At 40.9% G+C, this 20,965-nt stretch overlaps 1 protein-coding gene across 1 annotated transcript in view; it reads right to left on the minus strand.

The window, feature by feature from the left end:
- Nucleotides 1-813: 813 nt before the first annotated feature.
- NKAIN2 (sodium/potassium transporting ATPase interacting 2) overlaps nucleotides 814-20,965 on the minus strand; it is a 594,496-nt gene continuing 574,344 nt past the window's right edge. The window contains exons 6-7 of the mRNA XM_025208339.1: nucleotides 11,435-11,516; nucleotides 814-3,458 (exon numbers count right to left, since the gene is read on the minus strand). Of these exons, the coding sequence (XP_025064124.1) occupies nucleotides 3,449-3,458; nucleotides 11,435-11,516 (92 nt within the window). The 3' untranslated portion in view covers nucleotides 814-3,448. The remainder of the gene's footprint in view (nucleotides 3,459-11,434; nucleotides 11,517-20,965) is intronic.

Below are 20,965 nucleotides of genomic sequence, written 5' to 3' on the forward strand. Positions count from 1 at the left end.
TCTAGAAAAATAACATTTTTTACTGGATTTGGAGGAGGATACCGCTGTACAAATCAAAAATGTCATCCAGATATTCTCACACTACTGTGCTCTAAACAGCTTCTAAAATCAATCTGCCCACTAATAATTTCATTTAGTAGTCAACACTCTTGAAATAATTTACAGTGGTGCTTTAACTGTAACTTAAGCAGGGACATGAATACTGATTTTATGTGTGTGTTTGTGTGTATGCAAGCGTGCATATATGTATCTTGCACATATATATCTCTAACAACATATAAATACACACGCTATCTATTGATTATAGTAAGACTTAGCACTTATAATTGCTTTATAATTTCTAAGTGCTGCACAAACTAATTAATCCTCACAATGAGTTTGTGGCAAGTATTATTATACCTATTTTATAGTCAAGGAAAGTGATACAGAGAGAACACCAAACTCCTAAAGTTAGGACCCTAAATCCAAATATAGGCACCAAAATGTATTGCTTGACTTTCAAAAATGCTGGATAATGCCAGACATGAGTGTTTATTCTTTTTGTTTAGGTACCTAAATATTACAACTGGTTAAAATCTATGTTGAAACACACACCATAGATAAAAAATTTTTGAAGTACTGTTTTCCTTCAAAAATTTCAATTTCATAGATTTGTAATTTACAGGAAATTTTCTATGGGGAAAAACTTGAGAATTTTTTCTTCACTTTTTCTTTTCAATGGTTTTCCTCCCAGGTTTCATGGTTTTTTTTTTTTCAATATAAATACTGAATACATATATACATATATATATATATATATGTGTGTGTGTGTGTCTGTGTGTGTGTATGTGTATATATATATATATATATATATAGTATCATTATCAAAATGAAATGTTGCAATGGGCTTGGAACAATATATAACAGAAATTTAATCTGACAGGAAATTTCACACCCTCCTGATTCAGAAGGAAAAAATGGAGGTGTCCAAATTCCTGCAGAATGGAATCCAGTCCTACTAAATACAGATTTAAGAAATAACTATTGGTATTCAGGTTGGAACATTTTTGATTAATGATCCAATCCAGCAGATTTAAACATTTTCAGGTTCAGAGCCAAAGGGACTTGCTTAAGGTCACAGAGAAAGTCAGTGACAGGACCTAGGATTAGAATCAGAGGAATGACTAGTATTTTTGTCACCCTGGGGAGCAGAGGCTTGACTGTGAGGCAGGAGCAGCTCTGGAACAGAGGCAGGGAGGCTTCAGAAGCCACGGTCTACATTGGCGTGGAGTGGGAGTTAGTGATCATAACACAACAGCTTGGGGGTACAAGCAGAGGGTTGGAGGGTGCTGCTAAATGCCATGCTAAGCAACACTATAAAATGCCAAATTCAGTGGCAGACTCCCTCTTCTGTCCCTCCACTACCTCTCATGAACCTACATCCACTGCTCCATGCTGCTGTGGGCCACAGCTGCCAAAGTCTTGGGTCCCCTGCCTCTGTTCCAGAGTTCCTGCTTAGTTAAGCATCCAGGGTTCATGCCTTCCTTGCCCATTGCTAATTATACTACTGATTAGAACTCAAATTCCTGGCTTCTTGTCCAATCCACTCCAGTGTGCTGTTTTCTTCTATACATGTGTGTGTATCATGCATACATACAGATGTGTACACACATATACACACGTGCATGCACAAACACGTACACACACATTTATAACTGAATAAATCTATGTATATTTCCTGAACCTGTCTTGCATTGTATTTTCAGTGGTGAATGCCTGCTTCTCTGTCATTATACAGAGTTATTGTATGTGACACATTACAGTACATCCATGCAAACACAGCAAAGGGTATCGATTTCTATAAAAAATGGGTAAGTAAACTTAGCACATAGGTTAATGTAACTTGGAAGTCACGGGGAGCTAGGGAACGAGTCACCAGGTGATGCCTTGAGCTTTTCCAAGCACCAGACTTCACTCGTGCTCTCAGGTACACGTGGTTCTCAGTTGCGTGTGGCAGGTGTGTGCATTTGTTGATGCAGGTGTTGAAGAAAGAAACAATGACAATCCAAGTTCCTGAAAAGCCTGAGCAAAATATTTTTTTTCCTAATGAAAGCCATCTAAGTGCTTGAAAATACAGATCAAATTCAGAACAGAACAAACTTTCTAGGATTTCAGAGTATTTCATATACACATTGACCTACTAGTAAAATTCCCAAAGGCATCTTGTTGCCGACTACATAACAGCACAGTTTTTGTTTCAGCCACAGTAATACAGGAAGATAAAATACACATTCTAACACACAACAGATCCCCCAAATATACCACAAAAAGATCTCCAATATTTCACCAACGCAGCTAGACCCTCCCCCCCTACCCCAATCGAAACAAAAAAAATATATCGATAGATCCCTATGGTGCAGTTAGAAAAAAATGCTCACTTACATAGGATTTTTCAGTTGAAATTAGATATAAAAGAGTAAACATAGTTAATACATATTCAGTTGGCCTCTGTTGATAGAAATCTGAAGATGTCTCTGTCATTAGTAAAAGACATATTTTCAGTTAGTTATAAAAGCACCTACAGTGCGATAAATACAAACAGTGGGGTAAGAAGCACTGTTTCTTCTGCTTATTTCCAGTAGGTTCACTTATTAGTTTATTGAGAGATTCCCTTTATCCCTTTCCCAAACCCCAGCCCCCAAAAGAGCTCTCTTTTTTCACCGTTATAAAGTGTTTTCTTGACCACTGTGGAGGCTCAATAGTAAAGCACTTCTCTGACAGCTGGCAGTTTTCTTACTCAGTCACTCTGAAGCTTGTGTGCAACAGAGTTTTATTCCCTGACACGGAAAAGAAAAGAAAAGAAACTCACTGACTTAGAAATCTTTCAGAATTAACAGCAGCATGTTGAGCCTAAAGGAAGTTACTTCAGAAAGCCTGCACTGAGTTTCTCTGATGTGCAACTTAGTTGGGTTAAGGCAAGTATGTACTGTACAGCCTTTAGGGCAAACAGCTTGCTGTCTATTGACTTCTGTTACAAGGTCATCATGGTATTTTTAGTATTATATTGACTAAGGAGATTTGATGCTACTAGGAGTTTGAAAGGGTCTCAGAAAGAACTGAACTGGACAAGTTCATTTCATAATTCAGCTAGGCAGGGATGAAGGTGGTAAAGGTAGGGTAATGGCCAGAAGATGGCACCAATGCTTCTCTTGTTGAACCTTCCAAAAGCCTGGCAGTTAGGTCTGTGTATTCAGGAAATCCAAGATAGGGGTATCCAGTGCATCTTTGTCTGTACTTGTTAGAAAGAGAGGCCGAATGCTCCCTTTGTCTTTTGTCTCAGTGTACACTCAGTTTTTAACACAAAGTTTCTTTCTTTCTTTCTTTTTTTGCTCTTTGTAGAACACGGGGAGCCATTCTGAAACAAGATTTTTTGCCAGGTCCTTCATCCCCCACACAGAAGTTACCATAATTACTTTGACCTAAAGGGGAGAGATAAGAAAAATGATATTTATAATTAACCAGGAGATAGACTGGTACACTTCACTCACTCTGCCCCAAACTTGTTTAGATAACCTTTCCAAAACACCCTTCTGGATATGAAGCTCTGCTCTACTGCTTTAATCTCTCCAGTTTTTATGATCAGACAGTCTGTATATACATGTGAGAGTAGGAAGAAAGGTATGACAGTGTCATCACGGGGAAACATCATCGAATTATTGATACAGGTTCTCAAAACAATTCCAGGTAGCACTATTTCATTATGTAATTCTCTCAGCCTGTTGACCTTGGAGGACCTGAGCAGTAGTAATTCAGCACAATGCTGCTGCCTTTATAACAGGCTATGAATTGGTACACAGAACAGAGGAGCCAAAAAACAGGTGTTTGGTTAAGTCACTTACAAAGCAACTGTGCAAGGTCCTAGCCGAGAACCCTATGGTTAAGCCTGCAGTATTAAAATCTACTCCTCTAGTCTAGAAAACAGTGTCTCTGGTTATTAATCGCTATAACAATTTTGAATGTGAACCTTCAGTGAAACTTCGCTCATGTTATTTAAATTACAGAGCTGCAGGTCCTAAATTAGGAATTTCAGCGGAAAGAAACATCATATTCATATTACAGGACAACAATGAAAATCAAAATAGCTGCAATACAGTGGCTGTATTCTGCCAGCTGGTTCTATGTCTTGTTGGCATCTGATTTTCAGATTATATGAATGGCAAAACGGGCAATTCACCACAGTTTTTTGATCTAATGTATGTAAAAAATAGTATTCAGTCATCTGGACATACAGCCACAGTACTGGGCTAGGAGAGTATTGCAATCAGACTGAATGTACAAATATGGCAGAGATGTGAAAAGTGGAAACAGGAAATAAGACCAAATGAGGAAACTAGAATAAACCAAACCAGATCCCTGTGTCTCAATTTCCTTAATCTCTGGCAAATTTTGGGTCTGGACTTAAATTTCATAGCTTGGCACTGCCATAAAATAAACCACATGTAATCAAAAAGCAAAGCCCATCAGTATTTCTGTGTATCACTAATATGCACAAATGGCCTACATATATAATATGTGGGCCACATATATATATATATATATATATGGCAAACAACTAAAGGACTCATAGACTTTAGAGAACAACTGGGAATTTTTTGCTCAAAGATAGTCTGTTCTTGAACAACTCCAGTACATTAGGTATCAGCATTAGAAAAGCACGTTTTTTGCTTCACTTTTTTTTCTCTTGAACAAACATGTTCTTGTGAAAAACATAAGCAAAAATCTCTCTTTTTGTTTACTTGAACCTCCCTCCCTCTCTTTGTCCTGCCCAGAGTTTTAAAGAGCACTGATCTCTTTCTGAAACTATGCAACAATTTTTCTATTGTCTCACGGTGAATTGCGTGTCACAGAGCTACTTGAAGTGTTAGTCCCTTCCCGTGATAGCAGAACCACTTCCTGACAATTATTTGCCCTCATCTTGCCATGCTCTTGTCGCATTACTCAAAAATGGGTGTTGGCTTCCTTAAGGCTGGATGCCAAGAAGCTGCTCCTTGGGGTATCAGAAGTATCAGATTAGAGTGACGTTCGGGGACAGCAGTCCTGTTATGTTCTCTCTGAAGGCAAGTAATAGTATGTGCTTTTCATCTTAAACAGCATAAAGTTAGTTAATTAAAAAAGGTCAAGGGTCTCCCACAACCTAAATGGCCCATTAGGCTACTGTGGTTAAAGCACACCAGGGTCTGTAGCCAAATGGCACACAAGGGAGTGATATAGCTAGCGTTTGTTGACTCTTCAGCTCAAATGACCAGGTAGCCACTTACAACTCTATCACTTAGGGGGAAACAGCAGCACAAGTCTAGAGTAAGGCTCAAATTCATGCTTCTGGAGCTTTTGCTACACCTTTCCTGCTTTGCCATCACCCTTCTCACAGGACACATTGTTAGTACTTAACCCTCCTCCCTGCAACATATAGAGGCTGGATACTTACCTGGCTGGACTCATTTGAGTCCCGTTTTTGTTTTTAGGGTGAGTGGTTTTTGGGTTGTTCTCCCGCCCTGGCGGGGGGTCGGGCTAGAAGATCTATTAGGTCCCTTCCGACCCTGAAACTATGAAACTATGAAACTATGAATATGCATACCACAAACAGGGAAGTGAGAGGGGAGGAGAAAGCTGATCATGTTTTTAATTAAAATTGATTTTTTAAAATTTAAATGAAATATATTTTTCTTTTAAAAATAAATCCACTTAAATTTAAATTTGAAATGAGGACAACCAATGTTAAGACCAATAATCTATTTTTAAATCTAATGAAATTACTGACATAAAGTTAAAAATATTAAATGGTATATGCTTTGTACTGAGGTTTTAAAGAAAGACAAACCATCGAACTGGTGAAAGTCACTGATTATATCTCTAGGTACTTTCTTATTTCAGTTTGCTCAACTGATTCAGTGCAATGACCAGTTTATTCAATGTTGAGAAACTGACAGAAAATTGAGAGAACAGGAAAACTTGTTTTCCCTCTTACTATACATGAATAAAAATGAGGTAAGAGAGGATGAGATTTACTAATTCTGAAATCTTTAAGAATGTGGTAACCAGAAACAATTCGTTAAGCCCATTAGCTTTAGGTAATGCTTTTCTCAAATAAGTTTGTTAGTTCCAAACTTGGTTTGGTAAACTATTTTTCTAATATACCTTGAGGTCATTTAAAGTAGTTTCACTTAATTAATAAGAAATGTTTTTGTGCACTTCAATGACATTTCAGTACCTGTACAAATAAAACTTAACACAGATGAGTAAAAGATTAATAATCTTTCAGTAAAAAAAGAATTGTTCTAACATAAAAATGTAAAAATAATTTAGATTTTGATTTTTAAATGTGAATAGATATAGCATGTCCTTCTAGATAGCGAAAGGAAATACCAAAAATTAGCATAACAACTACATTTAGCAAAAAATCAACATGTTTCAGTGGTCACCAGGCAGTGAGAATCCACCTTTCCCTAAAACAGCTTCCAGCAACCTTTATAAGCCATGGGATGGAAAAACCCGGCTCTGGCCTGACATGGGCTGGGGGGACTGTGGCAGTACATCAGCATTAGGGTGATTTGTCTGCCCCTGCACTGGGGACAGCCTGCTGGGACCTGTGCTCACATTGCTGCTGCTTCTCCCCAGTGGTGGCGCTGGTGCAGGTTCCAGCTAGCAGGGAGCCGTGCCAGGGCTGGGCAGCTGGAAATGTCTTGCTGCCTTCCCCAGCCTCCTAGCAGTGGGATGGGTGTAGCTGGAAGCTGCCTGGCCCCAGCACAGCTCCCCACTAGCTGGAAGCTGTGCCCAAGCTGCAGTTGCAGGAGAAGGAGCAGGAGGGTGGGATGGAGAAGTGTCAGTGGTGGGAGCGTGGCTTCCTGGTGCCTGACCCCTTTACACCTCCTCACTACCCAGTCCTCTAGCTCTGCAGATTTGGCTCTTGGGCTGTACCTTGCTAACCCCTTTCACAGAACAATGAAAATGCAGAAGAAGGTGAAGCTTTCTGGTTGAAATCACTTTAAATTAAACCAATCTAACCAGGACAGAATTAAACATCTGCATTTATATCATTCTCTCATCACGATAACTGAATTCATCCTTGGGAACAGCATGCCAATGGAGGCTGATGGATACCCGAGGACTTCATAGGTGTCATTAAGGTTTGTGGTGTTGCTTGATATGGGCAAAACATTTCAATATGTGGGAGAATCTCCTCACTCCTGATAGAAAACCATGCTTTTTGAATTTGCATTTCAAAAAGACTTATGGGCATTGCACAGGAGTGGCCAGACATCAGCTCAGATCCTTGAAAGTTGCTATTGTCTTAGGAAGTTCTTTCAAATAGAGACTAGATGTACTTCTTTGTCTCTCTACAGTGCCTCATATATCTGGGTCCCTACCTTGCTATGGTGATGTAATTATAATGCTTCTTTTGCTTCTGGTGGTTGCTCACAACTAGCACATCATAGAAAAACCAGATCTCTGCATAAAAACAATGTTTCAGTAGCTCACAGTGCATCTAGTCCAGTCCAGCTAAGCTGCTTTCAGTGTGATACGGAAGGGAAGAGAGTGTGAAGATGGTGCTAAATTTCCTTTCTATTTAGGGTGGCCATTGGTCCTGTTTTGTATCGTACCATCCTGTTTCTAAACCCTTTGTCCCCATTCTGAATGAGGAATGGACTGCAAAAAGTCCTTTTTTCACTTTATTGGTGGAAATATATGTCAACCATTTGTCCTTGGGTTCTATTGGCTATGCCAGGAGGTAGGGTAGTGCATAGCCAAGAGGAGCAGGGTTGCCAGCCAGCCAGGGAGGAAGGGAGGTGGCCTTTTTGTGGTGGCCCTGGGCCCTGCTGATGCTTGGCCAAGGGGTCTGGTGGCCCTGCCCCTCACCATTGATTGGCCAAGGGGGCTGGTGGTCTTGCCCCTCACCAAGGGGATGTTCTGTATTCTGGGGATACATCAGTGGGTACCCTATTTCTGTTCCTTTGCATAAACTAAAGCAACCTCACAACACTCTTTTTTATTGATGTCCTTCTGCCCACAGTTCCAAGGGGCCACTCCAGCAGCCTGAAGGCATCAATTGTTAGGAAATTTTCTTGCTCTGGAGGCCATGTGGAAGTTTTGCACTGCCCAAGGGATTCCTTGACCTGGGACTGGTCTGGTCTCATGTATTTAGTCAATTCCTGCCAGCTATCAACTTATGCTTTGAGGAATGGGATCTGATTAAATCTGTATGGGCAGGAAGTACCACACTGTCATGCTGGAAGATTTTAGAAACTAAGCAGCAGTGGGATGGATTAATACCACAGTGCCAAAAGAACCCCTCAGAGGTAACAGTACTGGAGCTGCTGATTCAATAGGTGATGTCGTTCAGTGCTGAGCCTAGGATCCAGCATAATATTAAGTGAAACTGTGATGCTTTCATAAAAAGTCAATAAAGAACCTATGGTTTGTGTTCGATTTCAGTTTAGGTGGGAGGGGGATGTAGTTGCCCACATCAACATTTCATCTGCACAGTAACCCCCATGTGCAGACCACACTCTGACTTTAGGTAATGATGTTCTGCCTAGCTAAATTTTCCCCTGCAGCTTCAGCCGAACTCACTGCTCTTCTTCCCTTTTCTCACTGTACTTTTGTATAGAACCTCTGTGTCTTGTTTAAAAGCTGCTACACTCCAACTGAATGGTGGATGCATTTCACTGACATGTGAGGCATTTCTGGTAGAGATGTATTCTTGCCATTGTACAACACGGTGATAAGTCCTCATCTGGAATACTATGTACAATTCCAGCCACCCATTGTCAAGAAAGAAGAATTCAGACTGGAACAGGTGCAGACAAGGGCTACTAGGATGCTCAAGGGAATGGAGAGCCCTTCTTTTGACAGAAAATTAGAAGAAATTGGATTGTTTAGCCTAGCAAAAAGGAAGGCTGAAAGGGGATGTGATTGTTCTCTGTAAATACATCAGGAGGGCAAACAGCAGGGAAGGAGACAGACCTATTTAAGCTCAAGGACAAGGTGGGCCCAAGAACCAAGGGGAATAAACTAGCTATGAAGAAATTCAGACTGGCAATTTAGATGAGGGTTTCCAACCATCAGAGTAGTGAGGTTCTGGAACAGTCATTGGAGGGGCAAAAAAATCAAGCTAGTTTTAAGATGGAGCTTGTGAATGGAGTTAGATTTCCCGAGTACCCGCGGTATCGGCAGACTAGATGCAGTGACCCTAGGTTGTCTCTTCCCCTCTTGTATTCTAGTTACTTGTATTTAATAATCCCTGTAGATCTTTGTTCTGCCTCCTAAGGGTATCGAGTGTTTGTGAAGCACAAAATTCTTTAGTAATAAACCCTAGGGTGAAGTCCAGATTTTTAAAAAGTTCTCCCCCCACAAGGGCTAATAATATGGGGCAAATAGGATGATGTTCTCCAATGGAAAATGGGGCAGCAAAAGACACAAAGTGGTAAGGCAGTCTACTGTTATCATTTCCAAGTTGTGATTTTCATCAAGATTTTCTGCCGTAAAGAGTGCTACAAGCTGAAATCTGAATGTATCACTCTATTATCATCTAACAATCAGAGCAGAAGGCAATATGTTACTTCAGTATATGTAAGCATGTGTTTCTAGGCTGTTTTAGCTTTATGCAATATAAGGCTGTTGCCACATACTGTCAAAGATGGTTAAACACAACAGAGTGTAAGAATTGCGTAGTCCTCTAATCACACATTGTACAGTGAGAAGGAAATGCTAAGCATCTTTGATTGTCACTGCGACATGACAGTGTGCCTTTTGTGGGTTTACTGGATATATCATTAAGTTACTGATGTCTGTCTCACAATGAGCAGTGAAATGACCTAGACTCTAGTAAGAAAGCAGCACTGAAATAAAAGAGAATTCCTTTTTTAAGGTTCATCGTTTGTTTCTTTGTCTCAGCTACAAGCTTAGAAATTTATTTTGGCTTTTCTCTATAGCTCCAGCTTTCTTTCCTGTCAGTGGTAGGAGGCTCTGTAAATGCAATCAACTGTTCTTAAAGGAGAAACACCGAGAACATAAAGAGAATGGGATAATATCTCAGCTAGAGGGCTCCATATGTTGATGGCAAGGTATAGTAAACGGAGAGAGAAATAGGATTAGAATTGTTCTAAGTACCTATGAACCACACATGGTACAAGGAAGGAAATAACATTTTCTAAATGTACAACACTCTTGCCAAGAGTGCAGGTGAAAAATTTTTATTTGAGTGCAGACAGATGGGAAGCTGAAGTTAGGCTGGCATTGGCATTATGCACTAGTGTAACTTAAGACATAATGAACAACAGCTACCATGCATCCCAAAGGCCAGGTCCTAAGCACCCTCTAACATAGGGTTCACAACCAATAAAAAGTAAATACCAGCACAACATAAATAATTTGGGCTGCTAATTCATCAGCAGATTTACTTTAAGGGATTAAAGGTTTAGTTTAATGTTTCCATTGATGTGACATTACGATCTGAATGGAGATCATGACAGAATTGATGCTCTTTATCTATATTTAGTTCTCTCCTTCAAAACAAGTGACTGGGACAGAGAAAGGACAAAGTAAATGATGCCCTCTTGTGAGCTGGCACATGCTGTACAGTCCCTTAATGAGCTGGTTTTATTAAACAAAATCCAAAATACAATAGGTGAAAACTGTATGGTATGTTGAGAGGCAGGACTCCTTAGGGCGATAATGAATCTGTCCCTTGTTTTCTGCTTGGCACTGATACAGATGATGTTTGTAAATCAGTTCTGTGCTGCAATCTAAGGATGGGCATGAACTCTTCCATGAATCTGCTCCAATCACATGCATGTGCTGACATTTTATTTTCTATTTAATCCCAAAATATCATCGTATTCTATTTCTAGGCAGTAGATAGAACTGTAGCGCTCACAGCACAGTTAAAATGCAGTATTCTATTCAAACTGATTTCAAGGCAATGTGCCACTGAAATTTAAAAAAGAAAAAGGCAATAGCAGACAAAGCAGAGTGCCTCAGTGAATTGATGTTCTAATAATACTAATGGCAGACGTGTTGCTAAATGAACTAGTTTCTAAATCTGTGCTAAACCAGACTAAACACTGATGAGCCAAAGCCTTAGCCAGATTTTTTCTAGTCCTTACCCAAGCAAATCTGACTGACTTCAACTGGGAATTTTCCTGAGTGAGGGTTAAATAAAATCCAGGTCAGGACCTCATTGTTTTTTAAACAAGTGTGATGCATTGTGTACTACCATAAGAAAGAATCATGATGCAACAAAAGGGTAATTTTAGAATCAAAGTGTATAGCTAGAATTCTGTCTTTGAACAAATGGCTCTGCCAATCCTGAATTTCTAAGTCACCTCATCTTTCAGCTTGATGATCCTTTAATATCTACTTGGCATTCCATGGAATATCTCAGAAGTTTAGTACTTACATATACATGGGCTGTAGCTGTAAATGAGATGTCTTCTGTGGGCCTTGATAGCCGTAAGAATCAAATCCACCTATGAAATCAACTGAAAGGGAAAAATTGCTTTCATTAACAGCATCTTTTCAGAAGAGATAGTAACTACCATCAAGTTTCCACACAGACTACTTTGGAAAGACTCAGGAATAATCTATTAAAATTAGATTGACTAGTTGTGGAGATAGCAAAAAAAAAAAGTTAAAAAATGGATAAAAGGCAGTATCTTCTGGATAATGATTTTATAATTCATCAGCAAGAGACAATGCTGGATATATAAAATCTCTTTCTCCACAAGAGAGAATTATATATCACATCACATTTTTCTCAAATAGACCACCTCACTGGAGTATAAAAATTACATTTTATTCAGATATTATAAATACTGCAAACCATTTATTTACTGGCATGAATGCACTGCAACTGACTGTGATTACTGTGTCAGGCTTGTTGACATACTGTGGTTCAGTGATCTAGAGAAGAAAGCACATTGATCCTATTTGTTTGAGAGACAGAAGTTTCTGATTCCCTGCTTTGACATTTGAGTTGAAATGCAAAAGCCGAGGCTTGGAACAATTTATCTGCACATTAGAAATGGGACTTCACAATTCAAAGGAAAATGGGATCTCTCCCTGGACAGTGGAAGTTTATGAATGGGGAGTTATTTTCTAATTCACATCACTGCCTGTGCACCATGGGCTCCCTGTATTTATTTTAAATCATTTTCAAGGTAGTATAGTCACATCTCCTTTGAGACACATTGGACAGCTTAAATAACAGATCTGGCAAACCATGTTTATGAATAACTTTGACTCAAGTGTATGCCATACTTAAGCATATGGTACATATATATATCATACTTAAACATGAACACAACCAACTTTTAAATGATCTCCAAGCATAAGGTGAACAGCTTTTAGAAAATGCCAGCTATTACAAAACACTACTGTTTGTCCTCAGCAATAGAGGCTACCAGGAGCACATTGGACTTTTCCTTTATGTGTTCACAGAACCATAGAAATGTAAGACTGTAAAGGAGGACATCTAGTTCATCATTCAAGCAGAATTAAGTATGATTAGATTATCTCAGAAAAGTGCTTTTCTACTCTGTTACTTAAAACTACCGATGAAGGAGATTTCACAACCTTGCTAGTTTGCCTGTTCTAATGTTTAATTAGCCTTAAATTACAAAGATTTTCCTAATATCTACCCAAGTGATACTCAACCATTCAGGTTGGAGGAGTGATCCAGAGCTGATCTGCAGGCCAGACCTCCTGCATGGGGTGGTTACATCTGCTGACCTGATCCAGTGTGCTGGGTCTGGCCAAGATGGAGAGAAAGGGATCACAGAGAAAGCTCATGACTACATGTTCAAAATGGAGTTTGTAGCTTGATAAAAGATTCATCAAGGGAGTATATAATGTCACACACAATTCCTAAATTATACAGGTATGTTTCCCAAATCATCAGACTCAGTCCTTACCTTCAAGGCATTTAATGGTTTAGATCAGGCATATCTGAAAGACTGATTAAACATCTGAGGTAAGAACTGTGGTCAAGAGCTCCACTTCTCACAAGACAACTTTTCACTCCCTGACATAATTACACAGTGCTCCAATCTACAATTTCCTAGTCACTCCTCTTACACAATATACCTACCCTTCTCGTACATTATCCCATTAATATGGCAACCTCACCCCCTTAGATTATCAATGAAGGTCTTCCTTGCAGCCCATTGTACAGCCTGTGTATTTCAATCATCCTTAAATATGCAAACATTATGTTAACTTTGTGAAATCATAAATATTTCCTTGGAACCTGACCCACGTAATAAACACAGGATTATGATTTTATTACAAGATTAGGCAGAAGGATGTACCAGATTTAGAAGAAATGAGTGAGCTCTTCTTCAAACATAGCAACATAACAAGATGGGTGTGAAAGACTGCTGGACTGATTGCAGTGAATTTTTTTTTGTATAAATGCTCCCTTTTTTCTTTTCAATCTTGCCCAGAATTCAGACTGTAAACTTTTGGGAGTAGAGCCTTATGTGGTACAAATTAGTGCCAACTGATAATCTGTTTTCCTTGCTATAATTTTGTGTATGTTTTCAGTGGCACATGTAGCGGTGAGCTATATCCTATAAATCAGCATATCAAAATCATTATGTCCTGTGGGCAGGATGACTGTCATAGGGCCAGTCTGCAGGCTGGATCAGGCTACTAACTGCCATGTATGCTGGATCCAGCATGTGAAGCCAGTTTGCTGCAGACATTGTGTGTAGCATGCGCGATGGCCCTGTCTCTGTATACTACATGTAATGTATCCTTGGGCTGGTGCTGGTGCTTGCTGAATGTGGAGCCTGTCCCAGATTCATGGGTAGTATCACGGGCTGGATGATAGGGCTCTGCACCCTGCCCTAAGTAATAACTGAAGGCTGCTAATGCCACAGACATAGATGCTCTGTTTTAAAAATATAGGAAGACAGATCTTGAAGGGAATTTCTAGGACCATATTCAGTTACGGTGACCACCATTTCAAAATGGGAAGGCAGAATGCATGAACAGCACGTGCCCCTGGTGACTGGCGTGGCACAGCTGCGCTGGTGGCAGTGGGAGCACAGTGGCGGTGGTGGGAGCGTGATGGTGGTAAGCACAGAGTTCCCGCAGATGCTGACGGTACTGTTGGTGGGGGGTGGGGAGGGTGGCAAGCGCTGACCAGGGGTTGGCGACCACCTGCAGGCACTGCTGGCAGTGTCATTGTCGGCCAGAGGCAATCGTGGACTGCCCACAGATGCCACTGGCACTGTCGCGGTGGGGTGATGAGCAGCGACTGCCTGCAGGCACTGTCAACAGCATTGGCTGTGCCTTTTTGCAGGAGGTGCACCGCCATGCTCAGGGGGTGCACGTGTACCCGCGTGCATCCCCTACACATCGCCCCTGGCAGAATGCCTGTCTACTCCCTCCCCACCCCCCAGCCTCCCCTAATGGCAGTGAATTGTCAGGGAAACCAAGTGGAGTGGGGTCAGATGTGGTCTGTCTGCTGTGGTCTTGGGGCTCCTTGTCCTATTGCTCTTCCCCCAGGAGCCCCATGTTGACTGCACACCTCCTGCCTGCCTGGCAGCAGCTAAGGGCACAACTCCATACCACTGCTGCCAGGCAGGCAGGGGGTGCCTCGCCATGGTGGTGCAGGGCTTCTGTGGGGAGGGCAGCAGGGCAGGGAGCCCTGAGCCTGCATCAGGCAGCCTGCATCCGCTCCCACCCCATGAACAAATCTGAGGGGCTCCCCAGGAGTGCACACAACAATGGAGAGCATTGCCTCCCCTGCCCGCTGGATGAGCCCCCTGTGGCTCCATCCTGTTCCCTGTCCCAACCCCAGGTCAGATGCACTGCCCCAGCTGGGCAGTGTCCCCAGCCCCAGCCCCTGCCTTACTCCCTCCCTCACCATGTTCCCTCTCTCCCACATAGACTTACGTGCAGGGAGCTGCTGTCCATGCTGCCTGGCTGTATTCCTAGCCACGTGCATATGTGCAGGTGTGCATATGTATGTGGTGCCCCCCCCCCCCCCCCCCCCCCCCAAGCAGCCCCTTGCAGGCTGGAATGCTGCCAGCCTGTAAGGGGAAACCCACCATTTCCCATGGGGAACGGAAAAGCTGTATCCTTGTATGACACTGAGAATCCAGGACAAATGCTGTCCCGGAGTCATGGGACCAGGACTTGAGGTTCCCATTTCATAACTATACCACTGAATTAGGGACGGGTGGTCACCCTATTTCCAGTAAGCTAAACTAAATTGCTAAGAAACAGAATCCCAGCAATTAAAGGAGATTTTGTGGGCATATGAGAGTAATGTATGCCTATTATTTCTCCATGGTTGTTATGTCTGTGTCTCTATCCTGTTGAACAAAGGAAACTCAGAGTGGAAACAGGCCAGACTACGAAGTGACAAACAAGATGGGGCTGGAGAGACATTTCTGTTTGAAGCAGACTGTAGAAGCTCCCCCTTTACATAATCAGATCATGATAGTGGGGAGAACATGATTGTGCCCTTGTTAAAGTTGTACAATGGCTCCTTATGCACAACTTTGCAAGTGAACTGGAAAGGGTGGGTAAGAAGATATAAACTCCAATGTGGAAAGTGTCAGTAATTTCTTTTGCAGTAGATTTTCTTCATGGTGGCAGCATCTCAGTTAGCACTGCAAAGCCTGTGGTGCCCAGACTCTGCTAAAAGCTCCCTGTGGACTATGAGCTAGTTTTTCAAGGCATGCAAAAATGCTGCCCTTTCTGCTGGGCATTTTATCCTGGCTGTGCCTGAAAGGTCACTAAAAGTGTCATACTACTGCTACGCTCCTGGCAGCAGTAACATGAGATGAATAAAATAAGGTTCATTAGCTGAATGACTACAGATGCTTCCATTCCTAACCTTATCCATCAAACACATTTTCCCCCACTTATATCTTATTTTTATTTTACATATCATCCTTCACAAATCAGATCTTTAATCATGTTTTTTTTGTAACACACATGAACACATACAAGCCCATTCATGCACCTCAGCAACAGCTGAGATACCTTCTTTCTAAGTAACCTGCCTTAATTTTTTTGGAATAAATGACAGCATTACCATATTAAGAATGAGTGCCTTGCTTTTCTTTTTGGGGCTCTGAAGATCTTTCTTGCCTTGCTGATATTATTCTGCTCTTTGGGTATAAGGTTTACAAAAGCACTATGAACTTTTTCAAGGGAATATGGTACAAAATAAGAGACATATTTTCTATTAATAAATGCTGTCTACAGATCTGATCTTGTGGGCCCTACACGCAGTCACAACTTTCACTGACTTTAATGTGTGTGAGCTCCTGGAGAGGGTTTGTAAGTCTATATTTGTTTCTCCTCTTTAGTTGTTGGAGTGCAAAGGGCCTATTAAGATGGGATGTGTACACCAGAAGACAAGGAGGGTCTGTTAAAATGGACCTATATATGAGAATCAGAAGTCTTTGAAGATCAGCAGAGAAGAACAAAGAAATAGCTGAAATAAACAGATGGATAAAATAGGAAAGAAATAATGTGATGTTAAATATAAAAAATATGCAGGTGCATGAAACAAAAGAAGAATGTTAAAAGGAAAACAAAACAAAACAGGAGATTGGGCATCCTCCTCTAGCAAATAATTTGAAGGATCCTAAAGATATTTTGCAAGAGAATGAGTAATAGAAACAGAAGAATCCATGTCCTTGGCTAGCATAAATTGTCATAGATCTCTTGACTTCAGTGAAGCAATGACAGTTTATACTGGCTTAGGATCTGACCCAGGACATTTAACAAAGTCAATTAGATTGTATGCCCATAGAAGTAATATTGACATTATGGCTCTCATTAAATCTTAGTAGGATTTGAAATCAATGCAGACTAAACATAAAAGGTTACAGACTGCATAAAGGACAAGAAGGAAGTCTGGGCAGTAGCCATGTACTTCGTCATATTTTCACTTTCAGTCCATGATGTCTCATCTGCTCCCAGCCCTCTTCTTCCTTCCTTACCTTTATCTCATTGATATAGTTAGTTAATGTCTCCATTAATGCTTGCAACCTTTGTGTCTTTGGTTCCTCTCTCCTACTGAAAGTGCAGCCCTCTAGCCCCCAGCCTGGCTCACCCTCTGCATCCATTTCCTTCACCCTTGGTTTGGCAGCCTGGAGCATCTATGGAAATCCCATGACTGGGTTAACTACCCCATTTCAAATTTTACTTCTTCAGTTCTGACACCCTCTGAGCTGAACAAGTCTACTTTTCCAGCTTAATTAATCCCTAACTGAAATAGGTTAATTAGCCCATTTATCAATGTTGACACAATGATCAAGCATTACCTCCACTTCTCTCTCCAAAGAAGATCTCACTTATTTCTTCCAAATCCAAAGAAACTGGACTTTACTATGATTTTGACTTTTGACATTTTTATAGTATTTTCAGAAGTAAGATGGAGAAATGTGTGGTAGATAGAATTACTATTAAATGCATGATCTATTGAATTACCACAAGTGAAGAAGTCCCACAGGAGGTAGGACACAGGTCCCACAGGAGTTTGTTCTGGGTCCAGTGCTATTTAACAAGTTTATTAATGAGTGGAATTCAGAGATTGAGAGGTTACTGATCAAATTTGTGTAAAACTGAAATGGGCTGCAAATGTTTTGGAGGATGGGATTAAAATGAAAAGGGATCCTGACAAAGTAGAGGGTAGGTTATAGACAAAAAGTGAAATTCAAATTGAACATATGTGCACATAGAGGAGAAACCCCAAATGCACAAATACACAATGGAGGATACTTGGCTAAGAAATCTCTGGAGGTTACAGTGGGTGTGTCTACACGAGATGCCATAGCTCATCGCAACTGCGCAGTATCAGCTATAGATAACCATGCAGCGATGGGACTACACAGTAACACTGCTTACTGCACAGTCATTTAGTACTTGCTTAAGCAAGTAGCAACTGCGCAGTCCACTGCACGTGTAGATGCACCCAGTGATTCACAAACTTATCCTGAGTCATCAGTAAAATGCTATCACCCACAGACAGACAGACAGACCAACACACACAGAAATACAGTTTTGGGTTCCATTAACTGAAGCTGGTTAGGTTTCTGTTTGGCTATGATGTGTAATTTGGCGCATCTCATTTTAAGGATGTAGAGAAATGAAGGAGATCGGAGGCCAGTGAACAAGATGATGAAAAGATTTGGAATATAAGCCAAATGGGGAAAGTTATGATTACTTTAGAGAAAAGTAGATCAAAGGAAGACATGATAACTGTTTTCAAATATTTGAAAGGCTACCCAAAAGAAGAGGGAGAAAGATTATTTTCCTTTTTACAAAGGGCAGGACTTAAGGCAAGGTGTGATTTATAGGCCAAATCTCAGGGAAAACTTCTTTACTGTAAGTGCATCAGGACAAATGAACAAATTGCTTAGAGAAGGTATGGAGTTTCCTTTTTTGGAGGTTTTCAAGAAGAGGCTGGGTAGGCTTCTGCCTGGAAAAAATTAATAACTAATTTTGTACCTGTGCACAAGGCTGGAATGGATGACACCTGTGGATTCTTTCAGCCTTAAATTTCTATGATTTTAAATGAAAACAGGCAAAAATAATGAGACTTCTGCTGTTCTCTTCCCTTGCTGCCCCTTGTCATTTCCTGCCTATAATTTGTGCCTCCATCTGCTCTGTCACAGTTACAGAAGTTTCTCATTGAATTGACTACTCTAAATCCTCCATTTGTTCAACTGACTCCATCTTATCCAAACCTATCCCATCCCGTCACCTGGGCCTACTCATATCCCCTTCCTCAGTGTAATGCTTCTTTGGTTCTCAAAGGGGTCTGCTACAACTACCAGGGCACACATCAAGGCATCTTAGGGGCACCAGTGTGAGACAGTGAATGAGAAACGATAGTCTTTCCTTCTCCTCTGGTTCTTTCTTGTCACAATACAAACATTCTTGATTTTCTTCCCTCTTTAATATAGGCACCTCTGCCTCAACTTGCTTCAACAGCTATCCTTTACCTGTTTTTTCTCTTTCATCTTTAAGATAATTGGATCTGATGTTTATAGTCATTGCTTGGACGTTTCTTCCAATTCTGTCCTCAGTCCTTTTCAAATGAGTCTCTTGCACTCAAGTGAAACTGGTCTCAGTGAAGTCTCTTGTGACCTCCCTAACTAGAGCTCTGTATTAGTAGTTCATGCTCAGGCTTTTCCTCCTTAACCTTTTGGGTCCCTTGACAGAGTCTATTAGACTCTTCTTGAAATCTTATTCTCACTTGGCTTCTGCAGCTCTTTCCTGTTCTGGCTCTCATCTTTCTCTTCTAATCCTGCAGTAGATGGTAGATCCCATAGGACCATGTCCTTAGTATCATCCTATACTTCCTCTTCTCCTTGTCTTTGGATAATTTTATTCATATACACAAATTCATTTCCCCATTTCTATTCTGATAATTCATAGATATACCTCTCTATGCCAGATCTGCCCATATCTATTTGAACTAAAATTTCAGCTTCCTCTCTCTCATCTCCTTGTGGATGACTAGCCATCAACTCAAAGTCATGAAGGTTAAAACACAGCTCTTGATCTTCCCTCTTCAAGCTCCTATCTGCCATCTTCTGTCTCAGTCACTGTAGATAACATCATGACTTTTCCTGTTATTCAAGAGTGTGACCTAGGTGTCATATTTGACTCACATCTCTCTCTCTCACATCCAGGCTATTGCTAGATCTTGCAAATTTATGTATCAGCTCAGTGGAAGGTAGTTTTTCTCACACATCCACGCAGTTAAAACTCTTTTCCAGGTTCTCATCTCATATTCTAAATACTGCAACAGCCATTTCTGTGGCCTTGGCAAATGCAATCTTGGCCTGATCAAGATGTCACGCTGTTTATGAATCCCTCCACTTACTAGCTTCTCCTGATGTCTGTCTTCATTATCTCTTTCCCATCTATTCCCTCTCATTCAGTTTCAAAATAATCGTTTCTGCCTCCAATCAGTCCACTAACAGCCTCTTCAATTGTCCATTCATTTGCTGCTCCTCAGGCTTACAAGAAGCTCTTTCTAAATATCATGCTCATGATCTATCAGGGCTGTCCAACAAGGTCAGTGGTTACTGAGATAGCCCATGAGCTTCCACTACTTTTATCTCCTTGGCTCCCTGTGCTTCCCCTCATGGCTGTTGCATCCCTCCACCACATGTTCAATGACAGCTATAGCTGTCCTTGCTGCCTCTGCTCCACTCCATCCCTGCTGCTGGGGTTTTCCAGGCTCCCCTTTCTCTTCCAGATCCCACTACCTTCCACTTAGAAGTTAGACAGCCCTAATTTATTCCTTTATCAACCTTCCAATCAATCCCTAAAATTATTTTTTTTGCTGTGATGCCTATAAAAAAATCCTCTCCAAAGTGAGCCTTCCAGTGTGCTGTTATCACACTGACACTATTGTCTTATGGTTTTCTTTTGTTCCCACTTGTTTTCTATTGCCTTGTACTCTGACTCTTAAGTTCCTGGAAGGCAGTAACCATCTTTTTGTTCTGTGCTTGTACCATGCCTTGCACAGTTGTTTCTGGGTCCACAACTAGAACCCGGAGATGCTATGAGAATACCAAGCAAAACAAACCAATCCACTGTACACACAGTTCTCCCCTAGAAGAAAGGTTGAGTGATCCAATGAACCTCACAGATGACAGATGGCAGTCACAGCTCTTACACACACTATTAAAAGTGCTCAGAGACTGTGGTGATGAAAGGATAAAAGCTGACATGGAACAAAATAGACTATCTGAGGCAGAAAAGAGGTGTGCAGAAATGATGAATTTTACAAAGTTTGACAAGATATAGAAATGCTAAATTGAGTGAAGTTAGAGCCATTTTTTAAAATTGCAAATTAAAGCAGAATACTGGAAGTCTGGATAAAAAAGCATGAAGAAATTATGTAAAGGCACTTCGAGATTCCACTGTACTCTGGCATCCTGCT

This window comes from Alligator sinensis, unplaced genomic scaffold (assembly GCF_000455745.1).
Source record: "Alligator sinensis unplaced genomic scaffold, ASM45574v1 scaffold562_1, whole genome shotgun sequence".
Taxonomy (NCBI): Eukaryota; Metazoa; Chordata; order Crocodylia; family Alligatoridae; genus Alligator; species Alligator sinensis.